Source organism: Sander lucioperca, chromosome 11 (genome assembly GCF_008315115.2).
Source record: "Sander lucioperca isolate FBNREF2018 chromosome 11, SLUC_FBN_1.2, whole genome shotgun sequence".
NCBI classification, from domain to species: domain Eukaryota; kingdom Metazoa; phylum Chordata; class Actinopteri; order Perciformes; family Percidae; genus Sander; species Sander lucioperca.
In genome coordinates this window covers 5,725,590-5,743,886 of record NC_050183.1, presented here as the reverse complement: position 1 = coordinate 5,743,886, position 18,297 = coordinate 5,725,590, and the positions used below count along the sequence as shown (strand labels likewise).

General features: G+C 40.3%; 1 protein-coding gene across 4 annotated transcripts; it reads right to left on the bottom strand.

The window, feature by feature from the left end:
* Positions 1 to 6,389: 6,389 nt before the first annotated feature.
* On the bottom strand, positions 6,390 to 16,416 carry mindy4 (MINDY lysine 48 deubiquitinase 4). 4 transcript variants are annotated; one of them, XM_031307426.2, is made up of 18 exons: positions 16,108 to 16,416; positions 15,660 to 15,779; positions 15,351 to 15,574; positions 14,990 to 15,263; positions 14,644 to 14,885; positions 14,493 to 14,551; positions 14,188 to 14,297; positions 13,993 to 14,109; positions 13,797 to 13,888; positions 13,496 to 13,597; positions 13,211 to 13,274; positions 12,825 to 12,890; positions 12,671 to 12,738; positions 12,496 to 12,559; positions 12,069 to 12,230; positions 10,817 to 10,997; positions 9,111 to 9,189; positions 6,390 to 7,313 (listed from the first exon to the last, which is right to left on the bottom strand). In XM_031307426.2, exons 1-18 carry the CDS (start codon positions 16,165 to 16,167, stop codon positions 7,265 to 7,267), a joined length of 2,133 nt encoding a protein of 710 aa, XP_031163286.1. In that variant the 5' UTR covers positions 16,168 to 16,416; the 3' UTR covers positions 6,390 to 7,264. The 4 variants fall into 4 exon arrangements, with proteins under 4 accessions (XP_031163286.1, XP_035863434.1, XP_035863432.1 ...); XM_036007541.1 differs by having other exon boundaries at positions 13,993 to 14,297; positions 14,990 to 15,139; positions 15,236 to 15,263; XM_036007539.1 differs by having other exon boundaries at positions 13,993 to 14,297.
* Positions 16,417 to 18,297: the final 1,881 nt, after the last annotated feature.

Genomic DNA, 18,297 nt, shown 5'->3' with positions numbered 1-18,297 from the left:
CACTCATAGTCTGTGAGTGGTATTAACCTGTTGGCTTAATGTCCATAGTGAAATAAGCTAGCTAGCTACAGACTAGTGTTAGCCTACATTTAATCAGTGCAGGGAAACGTTTAGCAAGACATTCATATTAAATCATTGTCCCTGCCCCTTTTAGCAGACTTAACAACAGATGAGTCAGCAGCAGCCCAGTCTCCCCCTAACTGTGCCCCTCCCTGTCCCAGTGAAGAAGGTGAGCAACATTGTGTTCAATGACATGCCAGTTAGCATCATAGCAGGGAGTCTGTGGGGATTTCTCTGTCTCTCTTGCTCTTTTTACCATTACAAAAAAGAAAATGAAATATTTATTAATGACATAAAATAATAAAATTCAAACACATTATTAACAATTATTTTTCTCACATAATGATCATTATGAAATAAAATAAAAAAACAACAACCTACTGTCTGTACTGGATGCTGGACAGTTGGAAACAGTGAGTAGCTTACCTGAGCCTGCATGCATGTACAAATCACCAGCAGTAAATATTGTGCTAGTACTAGTATTGAACTACAAGAAGCAAGACAGTTGCAAGCCTTTAATTAGAGTTATGTAAAGCACACCCTCCCCTCTTTGTTCAAGGTGGCGGTAAGAGCGAATAAAACTAGGCAGGCACACACATACATATTACACACAACACAAACTGCACTCTTTCTCTCTCTCTCTCACACACACACACACACACACACACACACACACACACACACACACACACACACACAGACGTAAGTATGTGAATAAAGCTAGGCACACATACACACCCAACACACCCTGCACACACATTCACTCACCAATATTAATAACTTTTCACTCACTCTCTCTCTCTCTCACACACACACACACACTCACTGACAAATATTAACATATGCTATCCATTCCATGTGATACATACACTCAGTCAATCTCTCCAAATTACGCAAAGGTGATGGGATTCAGCTATTCTTACTCTTTAAGAGAAGGAAAGGTTAAAGGATGTGTTTCTGTCCCATAAAAGTGAGGCATGTTTGAAGAATATTATTTGACTAGAAACCATTATACTTGAATTGTTTGAATGAATTTCATGATTTGATGTCATGTTTGAGGCATATTGAACAAATATGTATGTTGATTTATTGTTGGCCTAATATCAGTTTTAGGCTGTGCTTTTATCTGTATAAATGTAAACTGTTCAGATGTATGTGGCTTGGACGCAATGCCTTTTGAATATTGAGTAGGAAAAAAAGCAAATAAAACTCCAGCAGTTCATAACCGCTGTCTTTAGCTTATTTAAAAATGGAAACTTTTGTATGACTTGACTTGACTTGCTTGATTGTCACAAAAAATGACTTGGACTTGCTTGAGACTTGAAGGTTAAGACTTGAGACTTACTTGTGACTTGCCCATGTGTGACTTACTCCCATCTCTGGTTACAGAAGTCTAACCTGCTTGAGATGAATGCATGCATGTTCGTGAAATTCTGTTGGTCAGGATGACCGAAATCATCAGACAAATTCAAGGAACGGCAAGAGACTCGGTTGTTTATGATGTAATTTGTACAGTGGTGTCATCGGCATACATACCTGTGTTGACATGTTTTACACACAATGGCTGATCATTGGTGAAGGAGTATAACAAATGCCCTAGACAGCTTTCTTGTGGGACCCCCATAGACTGTAAAAAATAGACCCCACAGTTTGTGACATTGAACCATGAGATTGCATTGGAAGTGAAACTATAACACTGTAGCTTGCCAATAAGCATGCTATGAGCAATTACTTTGAATGCCATGCTGAAGTCCAGTATTACTGCTCCCACTAATGTCTTGTTATCCATGCCTGTTAGCCATGGTAAGTCATCGGCCATATGTGGAAGTGCAGGGCTTGTTGAATGGCCTACTCTGTATGCATGCTGAGAGATGGAAAGCAGATGATTGTTGAAGCATTATTTTAATTATGGTAAAATACTCATAGAGCGAAAGTTGGGACAGTTAAAAATATTGTTTTTGTCTTTCGGAAGTGGAATGATTTTGGCCTTCCCTACATGCAGTCAGGTGAACCCCAATGTTTAGGCATTGGTTAAAATAATGGCATATTGGAAATGTAATAGAGTTGGCTACAAGTTTAAGCATTTTGCTATCTAGGTTGTCTATGCCAGGGGAAGTGGAGTCTGCTAGTGACATGAGTAATTTCATAACAGTTTCTCTGTCGGTCTTTGGTGTTTTTTGCCCCCAACGTCTCCTCCCAGGCAGCGCGGCAATGGTTATGTTTAGGGTTAAGGTTAGGGTTAGCTGCCTGGAAGGCGCTGTTGGAGGCAAAAAAACACCATTGAGCTTCTCTGTCAATATGACTGAATTTAAAAAGGCACTTGTCCTTCATAATGTCATTCTATGTTAATGTCTCTGATAGTGTGCCACCATTGCATTGCTTACCATTTCTTTCTTTTAAGATTATTTGGCATTTTAGGCCTTTATTTGTGACAGGACAGCTTAGACATGAAAGTGGAGAGAGAGGGGGAATGACATGCAGCAAAGGGCCGCAGGTTGGAATTGAACCTGCTGCGTCGAGGACTGAGCCTCTGTACATGGGCGCGCGCTCTACCAGGTGAGCTACCCAGGCGCCCCTACCATTTCTTACTTTATCAACTTCACTTTTGAACAAGTCGCTAAAGTAGTGTCATGAAGTTTTGTAATGGATGCCCCTTCAGATTGTATGCATGTGATAGATTTCATTTCCTACACAATATTTCATTCAGTGTTAAACAGTTTTTTCCCCATCATTTTTTTAATTTTACTAATCCCGTTTATAATACTCTCTTTTTATTTAGCTTAGTCACTAAATTCCCTAATTGACAGTAGACTTTTCTTTCTGACTTCAAACCTATATTTGCTGTTTTCTTGCATTTCCCCTTAAAATCATTAGGTCCATGAGTTCTTTATCCAGCCATGGAGCACTTTTCGATCTAACTAAACTAAATCTTTTAAGGGGTGCATGCCTATTTGCTATTTCAAGTTCATAAATACGTTGAGTTCTATTTCAGGGTTGTTCTCATTGCATATTACACACCAATCTACTTATTCTACCTCATTTACAAACGCTTTTCTTGTTGAAGTGTTTGTAAGATGTCTTATAGATGACCTTGTTAGGCTATGTCATTTAGGGATTTTAGTCTTCCTCGACAGGGCAACCAAATTATGATTATGATGCTGAATCCTACTAGGAAACAGCTATAGAACAGTATTCTGGGGTCTCATTTATAAATGTGGCGTACGTACAAAAGAAGACGTACGCCGCTCTCTACGCAATAATTGGGATTTATAAAAAGCAAACTTGACAGGAAAATGTGCGGTCCTCCACGGACACTCTGACCCAGGCGTACGCACAGATATAAAACTATATCTATGGGCGTACGCACAGTAACGGGTGAAATGAGAAACGAGACCATTGTGTTAAACAAATCGAAATATGGCCTCTCATTGATGATATGAATAATTCACAAAGCCATTCTTACAATTAATATCCTACACAAACACCTGTTTGATCGATCTGCGGTGAAAAACAGACGAAATAAAACAAGATATGTTCATCATACAGTATTGTATTATAGTGTTTTATACAGTGTTTATTTTTATGGCTTAATTTAGATCATTTTATTTTTGCTGTAAATGTTTGACATGCTCCTTGCGCAGAACTATTTGTCATTTGTAATATAGCTTTTTAGATACAATCAAATTGATGGGTAGAAAAGGCATGCCATGCGTAATGACGCACAATGGCTGGCTTTGCACTGTTGGGAGATGTGGAAAATGGAGACCGACAGCAAGAAGACTTGCTGACAAAAGAGGACGAGTGGCCTCAGAGCCGTTTCCGACTGCCTCGAGCTGTCCTTTTGGATCTTTGTGCTGTTTTGGGCCTTGCGTTACAGAGAGGAGCACTCAGAGAAAACACCTGTCCGACTTCAAGAGGGGTCAGCTCCGGCGTCACGTGGCAGAAACACATTCTCGGAGTAGCGCTAGGAGTTTTTTGCATCAACTTTATTATCGGACCATTTCTTTTTAATTTGGACCACAGTCCGACCTCTGAGGCTGTGGCATTAACTGCGTCTGCAACATGTTGTCACTCTACAGCTTTTTTGGCATTAGTAGCCTAATGCCCACACTGTGCCCGCCAAACATATTTTCCTCTTTTTCACCTCTCTAACAACAACTACAACTTCACATTGAGTGAAAGTCATGATGTCGGTATGGATGAATATTAATTTTGGGTGTTTCACTGACTATTTAAGGGCAATTATGGGCGTGACATGAAGCCGCCAAAGCTGCGCCACATTTAGAGTCGATTGTGATTTATAAAGGGAATCTGGCGTAGGACGTGCGCGTGCACCGTTTTTATAAATCTGAATATTTCTGTGCGTACATCGTATGTTTCGTCCGTATGCCACTTCTGACGCAGTTTTACAAATGAGACCCCTGGAGAGTTGAAGACAAAACATGAAACATGTAAACTTAGCACAAAAAGTAAGGAAATTTGTGTTTGGTAGATTATTTCTCTGTGGTAACAATGCTTTTTGGCAATAAATCTTATACCGTTGGAAAGCCTGTTTAGTTCTCTTTCAAATTGTGCCCCATTTGTAAGGAACATGCATTTGTGGGATGAGCAGCAGCGCTGAGTATGTGGGTTGCGCCCATGAAAAATTTGCCAAATCTTCTCTGCCAATGCCAAACAGCACATTCTGCCATTGACTCATTTGGTGTTTGGTGGATTGGATGATTGAAGTTTAAAGAAACAAGACATATTGGCAATTTAACAATTTATTCATTTCACAAACAGGAGCCTCAGTAGCGTGTGGAAGAACCATACACAGCCACAACAGCCTGGCACCTCCTCCTCATGCTGGTCACCAGCCTGGTCATACACTGCTGTGGGATGGCATCCCATTCTTTAACCAGCATTTGTCGCAAGTCAGCCAACGTGGTTGAGTTGGTCACTCTGGCACAAACAGCACGCCCAAGCTGATCCCACAAGTGTTCAATGGGGTTGAGGTCAGGTCTGCTGGCAGGCCATTCCCTCCTCTCCACTCCCACATTCTGGAGGTAGTCTCTGATAAACCCCGCCCTGTGGGGGCGAGCATTGTCATCTTGGAGGATAGAGTTCAGTCCCAGACTGTGGAGATATGGGATTACCACTGGTTGCAGAATCTCATCTCTATATCTCTCTGCATTGAGATTGCCTACAATGATGACAAGCCTTGTTTTTCCAGTGAGGGAGATGCCGCCCCACACCATCACACTGCCTCCACCAAAAGGTGTTACTCTTATCGGTGCCACAATCAGCATAGCGTTCTCTACGTCTTCTCCACACTTTGACCCTACGATCCAACTGCCGTAGGCAGAATCATCCAATCCACCAAACACCAAATGAGTCAATGGCAGAATAAGCTGTTTGGCATTGGCAGAAAAGATTTGGCAAATTTTTCATGGGCGCAACCCACATACTCAGCGCTGTTGCTCATCCCACAAATGCATGTTCCTTACAAATGGGGCACCATTTGAAAGGGAACTAAACAGGCTTTCCAACGGTATAAGATTTATTGCCAAAAAGCATTGTTACCACAGAGAAATAATCTACCAAACACAAATTTCCTTACTTTTTGTGCTAAGTTTAGAAGAGGTTATGTTTGTGAAAATGTACACCGGACTGACAGTTTGTATCAAATTGCAAACTTGAGCCATTATAGCCTGCATTTAATGGGATACTTGGTGGAAAGCCAATCAATGTTGATGTCTCCCAGTAAGTAGGTACTTCTAACTATCCAATTATAGGTTTAGTGTGTGGTAAATGAACTAGTTTTACAGTCTATGACCAGAACCTTTCTGTGTAAAAGATAAAGAGGGGAGATAGAGCAACAGGTGGAACTACAATGCTTTGGGAGGGCTTCCCCGGTTGGGCCAGAGGACAAAGAGGCACCGAGGCAGATCATGTCAGGACAGCTAGGTCAGGGCTGAATTTTATGTATTTATTTATTCTTTTTGTTCGTTTACTTTTAAACATTTTTTTTTAGCTCTTTTACCCTTCTCCTCTTCCTCGCTTTTGCCTGCTTTAGGCCACAACAGGCCAGCCAACCCCTAAGGAATATGACTCTGGATATAGGCCACTCCACCACCAAATTTGTTTCCATCCTTTCTGAATCCATTTTAACTCTGTATTAAGACCTCTGCATTACCAAATGAGGGGTGGACTAACACATATACTGTATATTAAACTATACTGAAGTTACACACAACGGCAGTTTTGCAGTATTTTTTTCTATTCTGTTGGCAGTTAAAAGCAGCTATATGACAAAAGGCACATAAAAATGAACACAAAACAACTATCCCTGTGAGTTGAGGTATTGAATAGTTTTATTTTCTGTTCCACGTGAGAGGTCTGTTAAAAGTGAAAATTCATCAAGGTAATTATAAGCAATTTAGTATAATATTCTTTCTCTTTGACAAACACACCAGTCTATTTATTCAATGTAATCTTCTGGCAACACATCAGGATTATAACTGAGGCAGTGAAAACAAACACAGTACAACCTAACAAATGATCTCATTTAAAGCGTGTGCATAATAAAAGGCAATTAGATTTCAGGCCATTTGAAAACCAAACTAATACAAGATTATACAGTAAGTAACTAACAAAAATCAGTAAAGACATGATGTGAAATTAAGTAATTTTCCAAAACATTTCTTGATTAAAATATCACATATTCATTTATTTTCTAATAACAGGGAAACCATATTAATTTAGTGTAAAATATGGACATCAATCTATTATGTCTTTATGTAAAAAGAGTAAAGGCTACTGAGGTCAATACGGCATTTTGCAGCAGCTTACATTTCACCATCAACAAAAGTACAAGTTTCCCTCCAAACTTTAGAACTTGAAAAATGTACCTTATGCTTATTGCTAAACTTAAAAAAATATAATTTTGTAGGCATCAGCATGACAATTTATGGCTGATATGATCCCAGTTTGGGCCCAAACCCTTCCAGCTGCACATACATTATGTGATATAAAAGATCCAGGCCTTCAGGTCATGTAAACAAATGGAAGAACACTGGGTCTCACTATTAAGAGAAAACAATGCTAATGCTAAAATATATGGGTAAATATGAAATCTTCAAAGAACGTATGTAAAAGTATTTGTATTGGTGATGCAAAATGGATGTTAATCTATAATTAAAATAACATCAAACCTTGTGATCAGTCAGAGAATAGGCTCTGTATCATTCCAATTGACAAACGCATCTTTCCACCTGAAACAAAACAAACAGTTTAAGGCACTTAGAGCTGACACAGGTACATACGGCATGATGCTTTACAACTTTAAGCTCTATTTAGAGTATGCAAGGTATTTAAACACCAGGGGTCTCATTTATAAACGTGGCGTACGCACAAAACGGGGCTGAAAATGTGCTTACGCCACTTCCCACGCAAAGGTTGTGATTTATAAAAAACAAACTTGACGGGAGAATGTGCAGTACGCAAACTCTGACCCATGCGTACGCACATTTTGGAGACAATAGGAATTGGCGACGCAGATGGTGAGGTGGTGAACTGAAGTCAGACTGCAGAAAGTAAATGTGGAAAGAACGATTACTCGTAATATTTTCAAGTATTGATGCCTCACGCACATTTTTTCACTCCATATCATCCACGTTACCATGAAGATTAAATCCAGCAGTGTTATTTACGCTTGTACTGAGTGATAATTGTTCCATAAACACCTGCAACTCAAATCTTAAATAAAAATGTGTTCTTAATGTTTAATCGGCGCTGTCTCGCCGTCACATTGTCCGCTACGGAGCGCAGGAGGAGGAGTGCATGGAATACAGGATAGCATCAAATACCCTAGCATTAGATAACAGCAGAACACAGTGTAAATAACTAAATATCTGTCTTTAATACTGTGCATATATCATCAAATGTCAAAGTCTGAAAATACAGCCGTTATGCTCTTGCACAATCTTTACCCTTAATGTCCTCGTTATCGGTCCTAACTTTAATACTGTTCGTGACAACACCTGCATGAAGAAAAGTGTGTTTGCCTATTACACTTTCTTTCCTCTTCAAATTGTATCTCAGGGTGGGGGATACCACTAGTTGATGCTGTGTTGGCAACAATCATAAATTGTTGTAAACATATAAATACTGCAGTGACCCTGTGCGTAATGCTGCATGATGGCACTGATGGCAATGCAGGAAGACTACGCTAATGTAAGAATCAGGAGAAAAAGAGACTTCAGGGACCATGACGATGATTCCCTAAAGCTGTGCTCTTGGATCTATGTACTGAATTGGGTCCAGTAGAGAGGGCAATAATGCGCCGGAACCGTGCCATCCCAGTCCATCCCGGTCCAAATACAGGTCCTCGCCACTCTGGGGGAAACCGGCTGTTTCCAGAGGGAAATGTTTTTTTTTTCATAAATATTTTATATAATCTTCAACTTTATCACTAAGGCTTGTTTGGATACAATATATAGTTCTGTGAAATCTTATTATATACGTCTGGTATATCGAAGCTGTCCCTGAGTGCCGTAATGTCTGCCGTTTTGGACGTATTATTAATTCATGTAGTTATAGATCAGGTTTCCCTACACTGTGCAAGAACAGGCTGAAATTATAATTCAATTTGCAGCAATTCCTGAATGTCTGAGAAGATTTTTGCTTTTTCTCCGCCAGTCATCATGATTCGGTCTAACAACTGCCAGTGTCATTCATATAAGGATCAGCATTCACAAGGTGCTTTGCATTGATTATTTATGGTTAAAAATGGGCGTGTACAGGGCGGGATAAGAGGCTGATCCACGTACGCACACTTGTAGGTAATCTCTGATTTATAAAGGGCACATTGCTTACAGATGTGCATACACACGGTTTTATAAATCAGACTTTTTTTGGGGCTTTTGGGCGTACATACACTTATAGTAAGGATCCTACGCATAGTTTTATAAATGAGACCCCAGCTCTTTTTATGGTTGTTTTCAGGATCTGCAGACATTACTGTGCAGGTTGGGCATACGTCTGTGTTTGAAATGCCAAAATAGCCTTACCTTGTTCGGATACAGTGCTCCAGTGGTGGAATGAGATCAGTGTCGACAAGTTGACAGCTCAGGGTCGATTTGCCGACAGCTAAAAAATATGAATGCTTAATTAGCAATTAGTGCAACAGCAAAATAACTCAACAATACTCAAGCATTATAGGTGCAATATGTAATACTGACAGCTAGTGTTTAAAATAGTTACTGCAGTACAAATTCAAAATACTGGAGAGAGTCGTCTCCCCCGACCTTTCCTCCCCAGACTAAGAGACTGAGACCGCAGCATCCATAGTCTCGCTTTGCCAGACCCTCTTCCAAAGCGCGCTGAAGGAGCATCCACAACAATGTTGCTAGACGCTTGTCTCACATAGCCAGACATTACTTCACAGCACAGCGGATATAGAAGCCCGTGCTTACACGAAGCTCTGTATCCAACTGACAGACACACTTTTTCAGCTTAGAATTACGGTAGGAACCGCTAAAAACACAACAACCTTGCCGTCCTCTCCACTCGACGGACAGACACACTTCCTAGGCTTAGAATTACAGTAGGAAAAATAACACTACCTTGCCATCCTCTCCACCCGACTGAACACACTTTATTGGCTTAGAATTACGGCAACAATTGCTAAACACAGTGCAAACTCACGGTCCTCTCTTCCCAATTTACAGCCCCCCTCTCTTGGCTTAAAATAGCTCACCGTTGTCGGTTATGGCCACTGAACAGGGTACACGGTAGAGCTGAAGATCTTTTCCCGAACCCAACGGGACCCGACAGGGTTGCGCGGTAAATGAGCGATCAGGTGATGAGTTTCGTGAAAATGGATGCTGAGGAGGTGAAACAGAGGCTGTACTACAGCTCTACTACACGTAAACAGCAGGGCCCGCTTGCCTGGTCCTCTGGTAACGTTAGCAGGGTTAGCATGGCGGCGTTAGCCAGGACCAGTCGGGATCACTTTACTGGCTGTGTCTCAATTTGTTTTTGCAAATAACCAACTCAGGTACTCTAGCTATATAATTCAATGTGAATACACAAATGTTGAAATTACATAAAATGCTCGCCCCTTGTATCCGTGATAAGCTAATGCTTAGCTACCTGTTCAGGAGGAAATTAATCAACTCAGCGTCCCTTTGGGCTCTAAGCTGTCTCCATCTTTCAAATACATCTCCAATATTTACCTGGGGTTTGTAACGTCTCTGGTCATGCAACTGTTAGAAACATGCCAGGGTTTTTTAAGTTGGTTAGAATTTATCTCCGTTGATCCTGTTTGTTTGCTGCTTTCATGGCTGTACTAACGTTACAGCTGTAGCGCACTGGGTTTACGTTTTTACAGGTATATCTGGCAACCCAGCCTGGCTGTCAAACTAGCAGTTGATAACAACACACAGGCCAAAACACAAACAGAAATTCCGTCACGGAACGGAAATTTGAAAAGGAGAAAATACTGGCATTAGCATTGTTGTCAGAAAAGATAGTATTTCAACTTAGCATGTTTACTTAATATCTGATGAAGCATTGGGGTCATTTTTGGATTTATTACAGTATATATATTACATATTGGACCTTTAACACAAGAAGGACCCTGGTCATTGAGATTGCCAGGAAAACAAGATCACATCATAATAACAAAATTATACCCTAATGCACAGAGGGGATGATAAGAAACATAACCAAAAAAGAAAGCACATGTGCACTGAGAACAAGTGATGTTACATACAGACAGTGAGGCGGATCTCTTCCTGTTGATTGGCCAGTCCATCGTAATAGTAGAGGTCAAACTCCAGGCCTTTGTCCTGATTGGTCAATAGCTCTCTCTGCAGGCCAAACAACACGCTGAAGTGGCTTTCACTGCAGACCACCCAAATGGGGTAACACGGAGTCTTCAAGTAAGCCCCTACCTTAGATAGAAGAAAGTAGAACACAACAGAGCAAATTAATCTATTAAATACCAGGACCCGATAACTGAAGCAGCAAAATGGAATTTAGCCACCATCAATTTTATTATTAACATATCAAAAAGTATTAAACTAGCATTACCGCCTTGCGGTTGTATGCTTCCGTCAAACAGTCAAGTTGCAATTTACATCCATGTCTGTCCAGACTCATAATATATGTAGTAGGGCTGTTTTTTTATCGTCTTCGCGATATCAACTGGCGCAATAAACACATCATGAAAGGCTGCGACATATCGCTAAAGACACTCGCAATGAAAATACCAGTAGAAAACTGCACTTTAAAATGTAACTGTCATTCTTTTTTTAGTGATGCCTTTCATATGCAGTTCAATGTTGGAGAATGTTGGAAATGATTTCCATCATTTGTTTTAAATTCAAAAAGCAATTTGTTTTATTTTAGCAGAATACTGAAAGCAGCATAAATGCAGAACTGAGCACAGTTTAATATCTGTTTATTTATCGCAAGTAATATTGTTATCGTGATATTCAAAAACGTTATCGCATATTTTCCTCATATTGTGCAGCCCCAATATGTAGTGAAGACTTTGAATTAGTTTTTGGTCTATCATGAAGGTTCATTGCTCTGCTTCCTCTCTACTGTACTTCAGGTTCTGGTAGATGCCGCCAAGTATCTGTTTTCTATGAGTTAGTGCAAGTTTTACATTTCACTTCACCTGGCGAATTGAATTTATTACCATGCTACAGCTTGATAATTAGAGCCTGTTACTTTCCATGTTCTTCAGTTATCCTTTTTTCGTGTAATTGAAGCACTTTGAGTAAACATTTTCAGGCAGTATGTGTTGTTAACTAGCATATAAATCCCATAATAGTCTTAAGAACATTCTTTGCTGTAATTATGGGCACATCTGTGCCGTCAGCAGCACAGATGTGCCCATAATTACAGTAAAGAATGCCCCCTAAGGTCTTGTGTTTTCACATGAATCGGACAAGTATCTGGTCTGTCAGTGGGGGGGGGGGGGGGGGGGCAGAGACTCAGCCACTAATTTCACTCACCTTACAGATGTTATAGTGTTCAAACAAGGACAGCAGGCCAACGTCACAGTGGCCTTTGACTCCCTTGAGTAGAGTCATGTTGCTATTGCCTGAGTCCAGCTCCGTGTCATTGTCAAAGACATTAGAAACTGCTCTGCCGCAGAGCAACAGGTTGACCAGCTCCTGGTGAACACAATACAAAAAAGCACTCTTAGTAACCAGAATATATTTTGTGTATACAGCAGTAACAGTAAGTAGTATTGCTTACTGTCTGGTTTTGTGTCTTACACTGAGATCCCTTTGTTGTACAAGTCCGGCATGCACTTAGAGAAACGTAAGTCCCAAAACCAATGTCATCAAGACCGATTCCTGTACCTTTTATTATTCATTAAAATGTGTGATTCTGAATCACAAACAAAGTGCTCTGAACCAATTTAGCATGTCAAACCTGAGTGCAGTAGCCATGGGCTCCGATGAGTGTCGTGGTGGGCACGTCCATATCGTCTCTTACTCTGAAGAAAGAATAACGAGAAACAACAAGGGTGATGTTTCATGATCTAGCCAATAGTGATTTTAATAACTCACATCTTGTTCACTTAGATCTTAAAAAAAGCACAACATACTTGTCAATGGACCGAGAGAGAACAGCAGATATGGTGAACAGTATGCATCCTAACACCCCAGTCTCAAACTGTGGAAGATGAGATTAAAGCAAAAAGATTGGCATCTTTCGTACATTTGACAGGCAAAATTAAACGTTAATATTGAGTTTCCTGCCTGATCAATATGCCGCTCCAGAAGCAACCGCAGGTCCTTGATGTTATCCACAGTAAAACATGTTATCTAAAACAGAAGGTGGTTATAAAACTTCCAGTGCAGATTTTTTGTAAAGTTAATTTTGTAAATTGATAGTATTGACACAGCTACACCTTCTTTATTACACTATCATTCAATTCATTCCAAATAAAAACAACAAATGTGTGAATGAGTTTTTGCAAATCCAATGGCTGTGAATCTCCTGCAATAACATTTTAGATATTCCACAAATTCAACCCAACAGCTCATTAAAACACTGTTGAGGAATGTTTATTTGATGTATTTGATATTCTGCTAAATCCAACTGAATTCCATTTGTTCAATTTAAGAGTGTGGTATCTCCATACCTTTTCAAGCACTCCTCGAGATTTGTAGTGTCCAGTTGGGGTGAACTGATTTTGTCCTGAATTTCTGTTTTAAAAAATAGAGTTAAGCACAAAGATTGTCTAAATCAATGCTGCACCTGAAACAGAAGATTTATAGCAATTTCTGAGATCAATGGGTCACCCCGACTCTTAACATCTGAGCCAGGCATTCACATGCATTCAACCTAGTTAAATACATAATGAGTAATGAGGTCCTGTGTATCGTTCTGGGTGTAGAGTATTAAGTGGATAAGAGTATGACCTTACATTGCAATTGTGGCTTGTTTTCCCTCGCCAGCCCTCCACAGTATTTCGGCCGCCGCTAAAACAAGACACATTCGCCTGGTAGTGTTAGAAGGTCTTAACCTCCTAAAAACAAAGTAGCATTTCAGTAAAAAGCAGGTTGTGTGGGGTAATAATACAGTTAATACCAAATGCAGAGGTCAATGCAGTGGCTACAAAGCATGCCTTGATGTGAATTATTGGCTGTGAAAAGCATCCAAGTGATTACAATAGGGCACTGAGGTTAACATTATGAGTCAAAGCTCTGAGTTGAAGGATAACGTACTGAAGGCCTGTATCACTACTTTCAAAGTTTTCAAACAGCAGTTTCTTTAGGACAAAGGCTTGGATGGATGCCAGAACTCCACAAGGTCCACCCTAGAAAATAAAAACAGAGTGCATAATACCACAAATCAATTAATCATATGTAAATCAGTTTTCTGGATAACTGAATTTTAGCAAGATGGCACAGTAAAGACAACCTTTTTCTGCACGATTCCGTATCTCAGGTCATGTGTTTCTAAGAATGTGAAACCCTGATTCCTCCACTCGACACTGAAACAATGTAGGCTGGAACCAAGCAGAACCGCTTTCAATTCCTGTTGAAAAACAAAAACAGAAAACAGAAAATCAAAGGCAAACACATTTCTAAAGAAACACTGGTCTAAATCACCAACCATGGCAGTGTGCTGGTCCATCGGGCGGCCTGCACAGCTGTGCTCTGCAACGGTTCTTTGAAAGGACACTTTGGAGAGCTCTCGCAGATCATCGTCATCATCAATGTCATCTGGAAAATGATTTACATACCATCAGATGTGACTAATACAAGGCAACAAATCACAAAAAGGCAAAGACAATGGATGCCGCCTCTTTTATAGTTTACTTTATTACTTTATTTGATCTTAATAACATTTCTGAAAATAAGTGCCAGAAAGGCTCATTTTCATCTGTAGTCCCCAACCCTGAAGTACACAGTACCTACCCAAAACCATCTCAGACACATCCAAATCAGCCACATTTGGCCTGGGCAAAGACTTAACTCTAAGAAAGAGACATAATGTACATAAACATATGAACAAAAACTTGGTAGTAAAATAATTTCAACAGTACAACAGCATCTTAAATCTATTTACTTTGTAGTCTTCAGTGTCTCTTGTCGCACTTTTTCAAAGCTGTTTTCCCTCTGCACTCTCTCTTGTGCAATGCACAACTCCTGTTGCACTCCTACGCAGTCAACTGAGGTGATTTCAGTTAGGCCGCTTTCTGAGCTTTTTTGATGTACGTCAGCCACTAAAAGTCCATCCCCAGCATGCCTGTTTTCTTCTTTTTTCTGGGACACTTCTAGCCTTTGATTCTGCCTTTTTTTGTTTGATTCCTTAAAGGAAAAACATCAGTGATGAAAGAGAGTATGATGAATATAAGTAATATGATGAATATGGGATCAATGAGATTTTAAGAACTGCATCAGTAGTCCAGTACCTGAGATGTGCTTGCTATTGGTCCAGCCATCATGCCACGTCTAATTCGATTAGTTCTGCTCCTTTGGGTGCTGTCAGTGGTGGAAGTCTTTTTTTCCGGTTCTCTTCTGATGAAGCTATCATTGTCCTGGAGGGAAGCCATCAGTGGCTGGCGTTTTTGGTCTTCTGAGTCATAAGCCCAGAAACCTGTTAGATTTTGACTGGACAGTCTGTCTGTCTCAGGAAATAATGACGCATACAGAGGCTGAGAAGGGCAGACTTCTCCTGTATCAGACCTGTGAGAGAAATAAATTCCATACATGTTCAAATCAATTTTCAAAAAGTCAAAACATAATGAATCAGAAATGACACTTGTGAAATACCTCAATTTGACATGTTTGCTAATAACAGAAGCTGTTGTGCTATCCTCTGTCTGTGTGTCATTCATCACTGTTGGTGATACTGCAGAAGAATTAGCAATCCAGCTCATAGTTCGAGCAGACTGCAGCGGATCACTTTTACTGCAGGTGATCTCGTCATTCTTGAGGCCCTCAATATGATGCTTTACGATAATCTCCAGTAATGTTTTAAGGGGGGAGTTCAGAGCCTGCAATGACAGAGAAGTCAGCAACAGACTTTTTTTTTTACATTACCCACTTGCAAAGCAGCCAACCCCCAGCTGCAAGACTTACTTTATTATTTCTATAGAGACCCTCCATGTTGAGAATCTGCCTCAAGTGGGATCTGTTGTTGATACTGGCCTCTGTGCGTGGATGCTCCTCATCCATACAGGCAATCGTTCTCCTGAGTCCCTGCACATCAACAGTATTTAACATCGTTTACAATCCAAGTGTTTAACAGTCATGTTTTGAGAGTCTCGAAAATAGTAATGGTAGCAGCTATGATACCATCATCCTTCTAAACAGGGTCACGCACTGTGTCGGTTGTGACAGCAGAAACTGCTTTCGGACTTGAATCTCTGACGTTTGTGGCACAGAATCTGACGAATCACAGGTTTTAGTTTAACACATAGCTAAACTAACGTTACCATAGCTAGACAGGGGCTAACGCTAGCTAGCACTGGTAGCGGTTTGCTGTCCAGCACTGAGCTCGTTCACCACCTAGCGTTAGCTAACTTACCTTTCGACTTAGATATTCCCGTACAACGGATAAAGATACCTCTTCAACTGAAGCGGCCATAGTGATGGGAACGTGTCCGGATGTGATAGCCTTTTAGATAACCAACAAGTAACGTTAGCTGCTTTGACAGTAGCCTTTAGCTAACCGTCTAGTGAACCATAACTAGGCTGAGGGATGTGCTGCGCCGCAACCTTTCAGAGACCGTCCATATCATGGATGTATAGCTAGGTCCATTTGTTCTAGAGATGGGTGAAATATACTGGCTATGGTGAAACTGCGCGCGTCTTTCACAGTTGTTGTTCAGCAATGTACGTTACCATGGCGATCCTGCGCAATACTTCTTCTTCTTTGGGTTTTACCGGCAGCTTACATCCTTAATGGTGCTACCACCACCCTTTCTATTTACTGTCTATGCTACCACCTTCTGGAGTTAACTAACTCCTGCAGTGTCCGGTATGTCAGAGTTTCCTCATCAGTCCTGTTCTCATTAGGAAGCTGACCAAACATCTTTTGCCTTGTCCACTACCATCACACTCCAGTATGTTCTTTACACCTGCTCAAGTTAGCCCTAATCATTTCTTCTATCACGTCCTTTCTATCTGATACATATTTCCTGCAACTAACAAGCACATATGCTCTACATGATCCCAAAAAACGAATGATTGTTGCATATATTGTGAAGTGTGCTGTTTAGTTTACTTTGTCATATTCTTAACCTAGTCCTGATTGTCTCCTCTTTTCTATTCCCTTCCCTATTTCTCACAATACCAACTTGATTTCGAACTGAATGTAAATGTTGTTCTCTTATCTTCCAATCCCAAGTGCTGCCACTCTTTGATTGCTTTCCTTCCACACAATGCCTTTTCCTTCTGATTTTGAGAGACTAATGTGTGTCTGTGTTTTCTTTTTTAACAGCTTGTTTGGCCAATTTGTCCACTCTTTCATTACCCCAAATTCCTCTAGCAGGAACCTAAATTAATAAGACCTTGGAGCCTTCGGCCTGGTTGAGTCGAGGATGCACGTGGCATGAGACTGTACAGAGCAGAGACTGAATCACTACAGACTTTGTTTGGTTTGTTTTGTTCAACCTATTCTAAAGTCGTCAAAATGGCATACAGCTCTTGGCCAGGGGGGTTCTATTTTGGAAATGAAAAGTAAAACAAATATTTCATGTAAGTATTTAACTTGGTTGTTCTTGATGAATAAAAAGAGATTTAAAAAAAAAAATGGAATACAGCTCAACCGTATACTGTATACACTTAGGCAATTTGTGGTTCATCTGCATATCTCAACTATGGTTAGGAACTTTAACTGCAGAACAGATGTTTTCACTGCCCCTAAAAACACTCTCAAAGCCTGTATACAGAGCCTGTATTACGTCAAGCACACATTTGGCTGCTGATCCATGTACCACCCTTCCATATAGTCTTGATCTGATTAGAGATACATATTTCAGTGATGCAATATCAGATACTCATTCCACTCCTGCAGGACATCTCATAACATTTATCACTTTTTACACTCATCCTCCACATTTCTAACATGCTCTCTCCATGTTAATCTCGGTTTAAATGACCGAGATTAACATGGAGACCGACATGACCGAAAAAGAAAAAACAAACGTTCAACTCTCTCCAAGTTATATTCTATATTTTCAGATTATTACTTCCCTCAGTCTCTTTCTTGTGAAGAGCCTAACTTTTGTTACTTTTCTAACCATATGTTTCACATTTTTCCCGTCTTCCACAGAGCCCATTCATCTGCTAACAGTGATCTTCCCATATCCATTGGCATTTAATCACAGAAAAATCAGTTGGATTTACAACACTCCCCTGAGGTGGTCCATCCTCTACAACATGTTTGCTTTACGGTTCTTTTACTTGAGCTTTTCTTAACTAAACCTCCAGACCCAACACCATAGTGTTGTCTTTAGTGCCACTTTCTCTCCTAAATCCACTTTGGTTTTTAGCCACCATAATTATTATCTCCAAGAAATACATTAGCCTTTTATTGCCCATCCATTCCATCAATTTACAGACGTGTGATGTCAAGGCAGTTGGCCTGTAGTTTGATGGCTTATTGGCATCCTTCCCAGGTTTCCTTATCAGAATAATTATCCAACACTCTGGGATTCTTCCTTCTTCTCACACTCTATTAAATTACATCAACAACTTCTTCAGTGCCTCCATA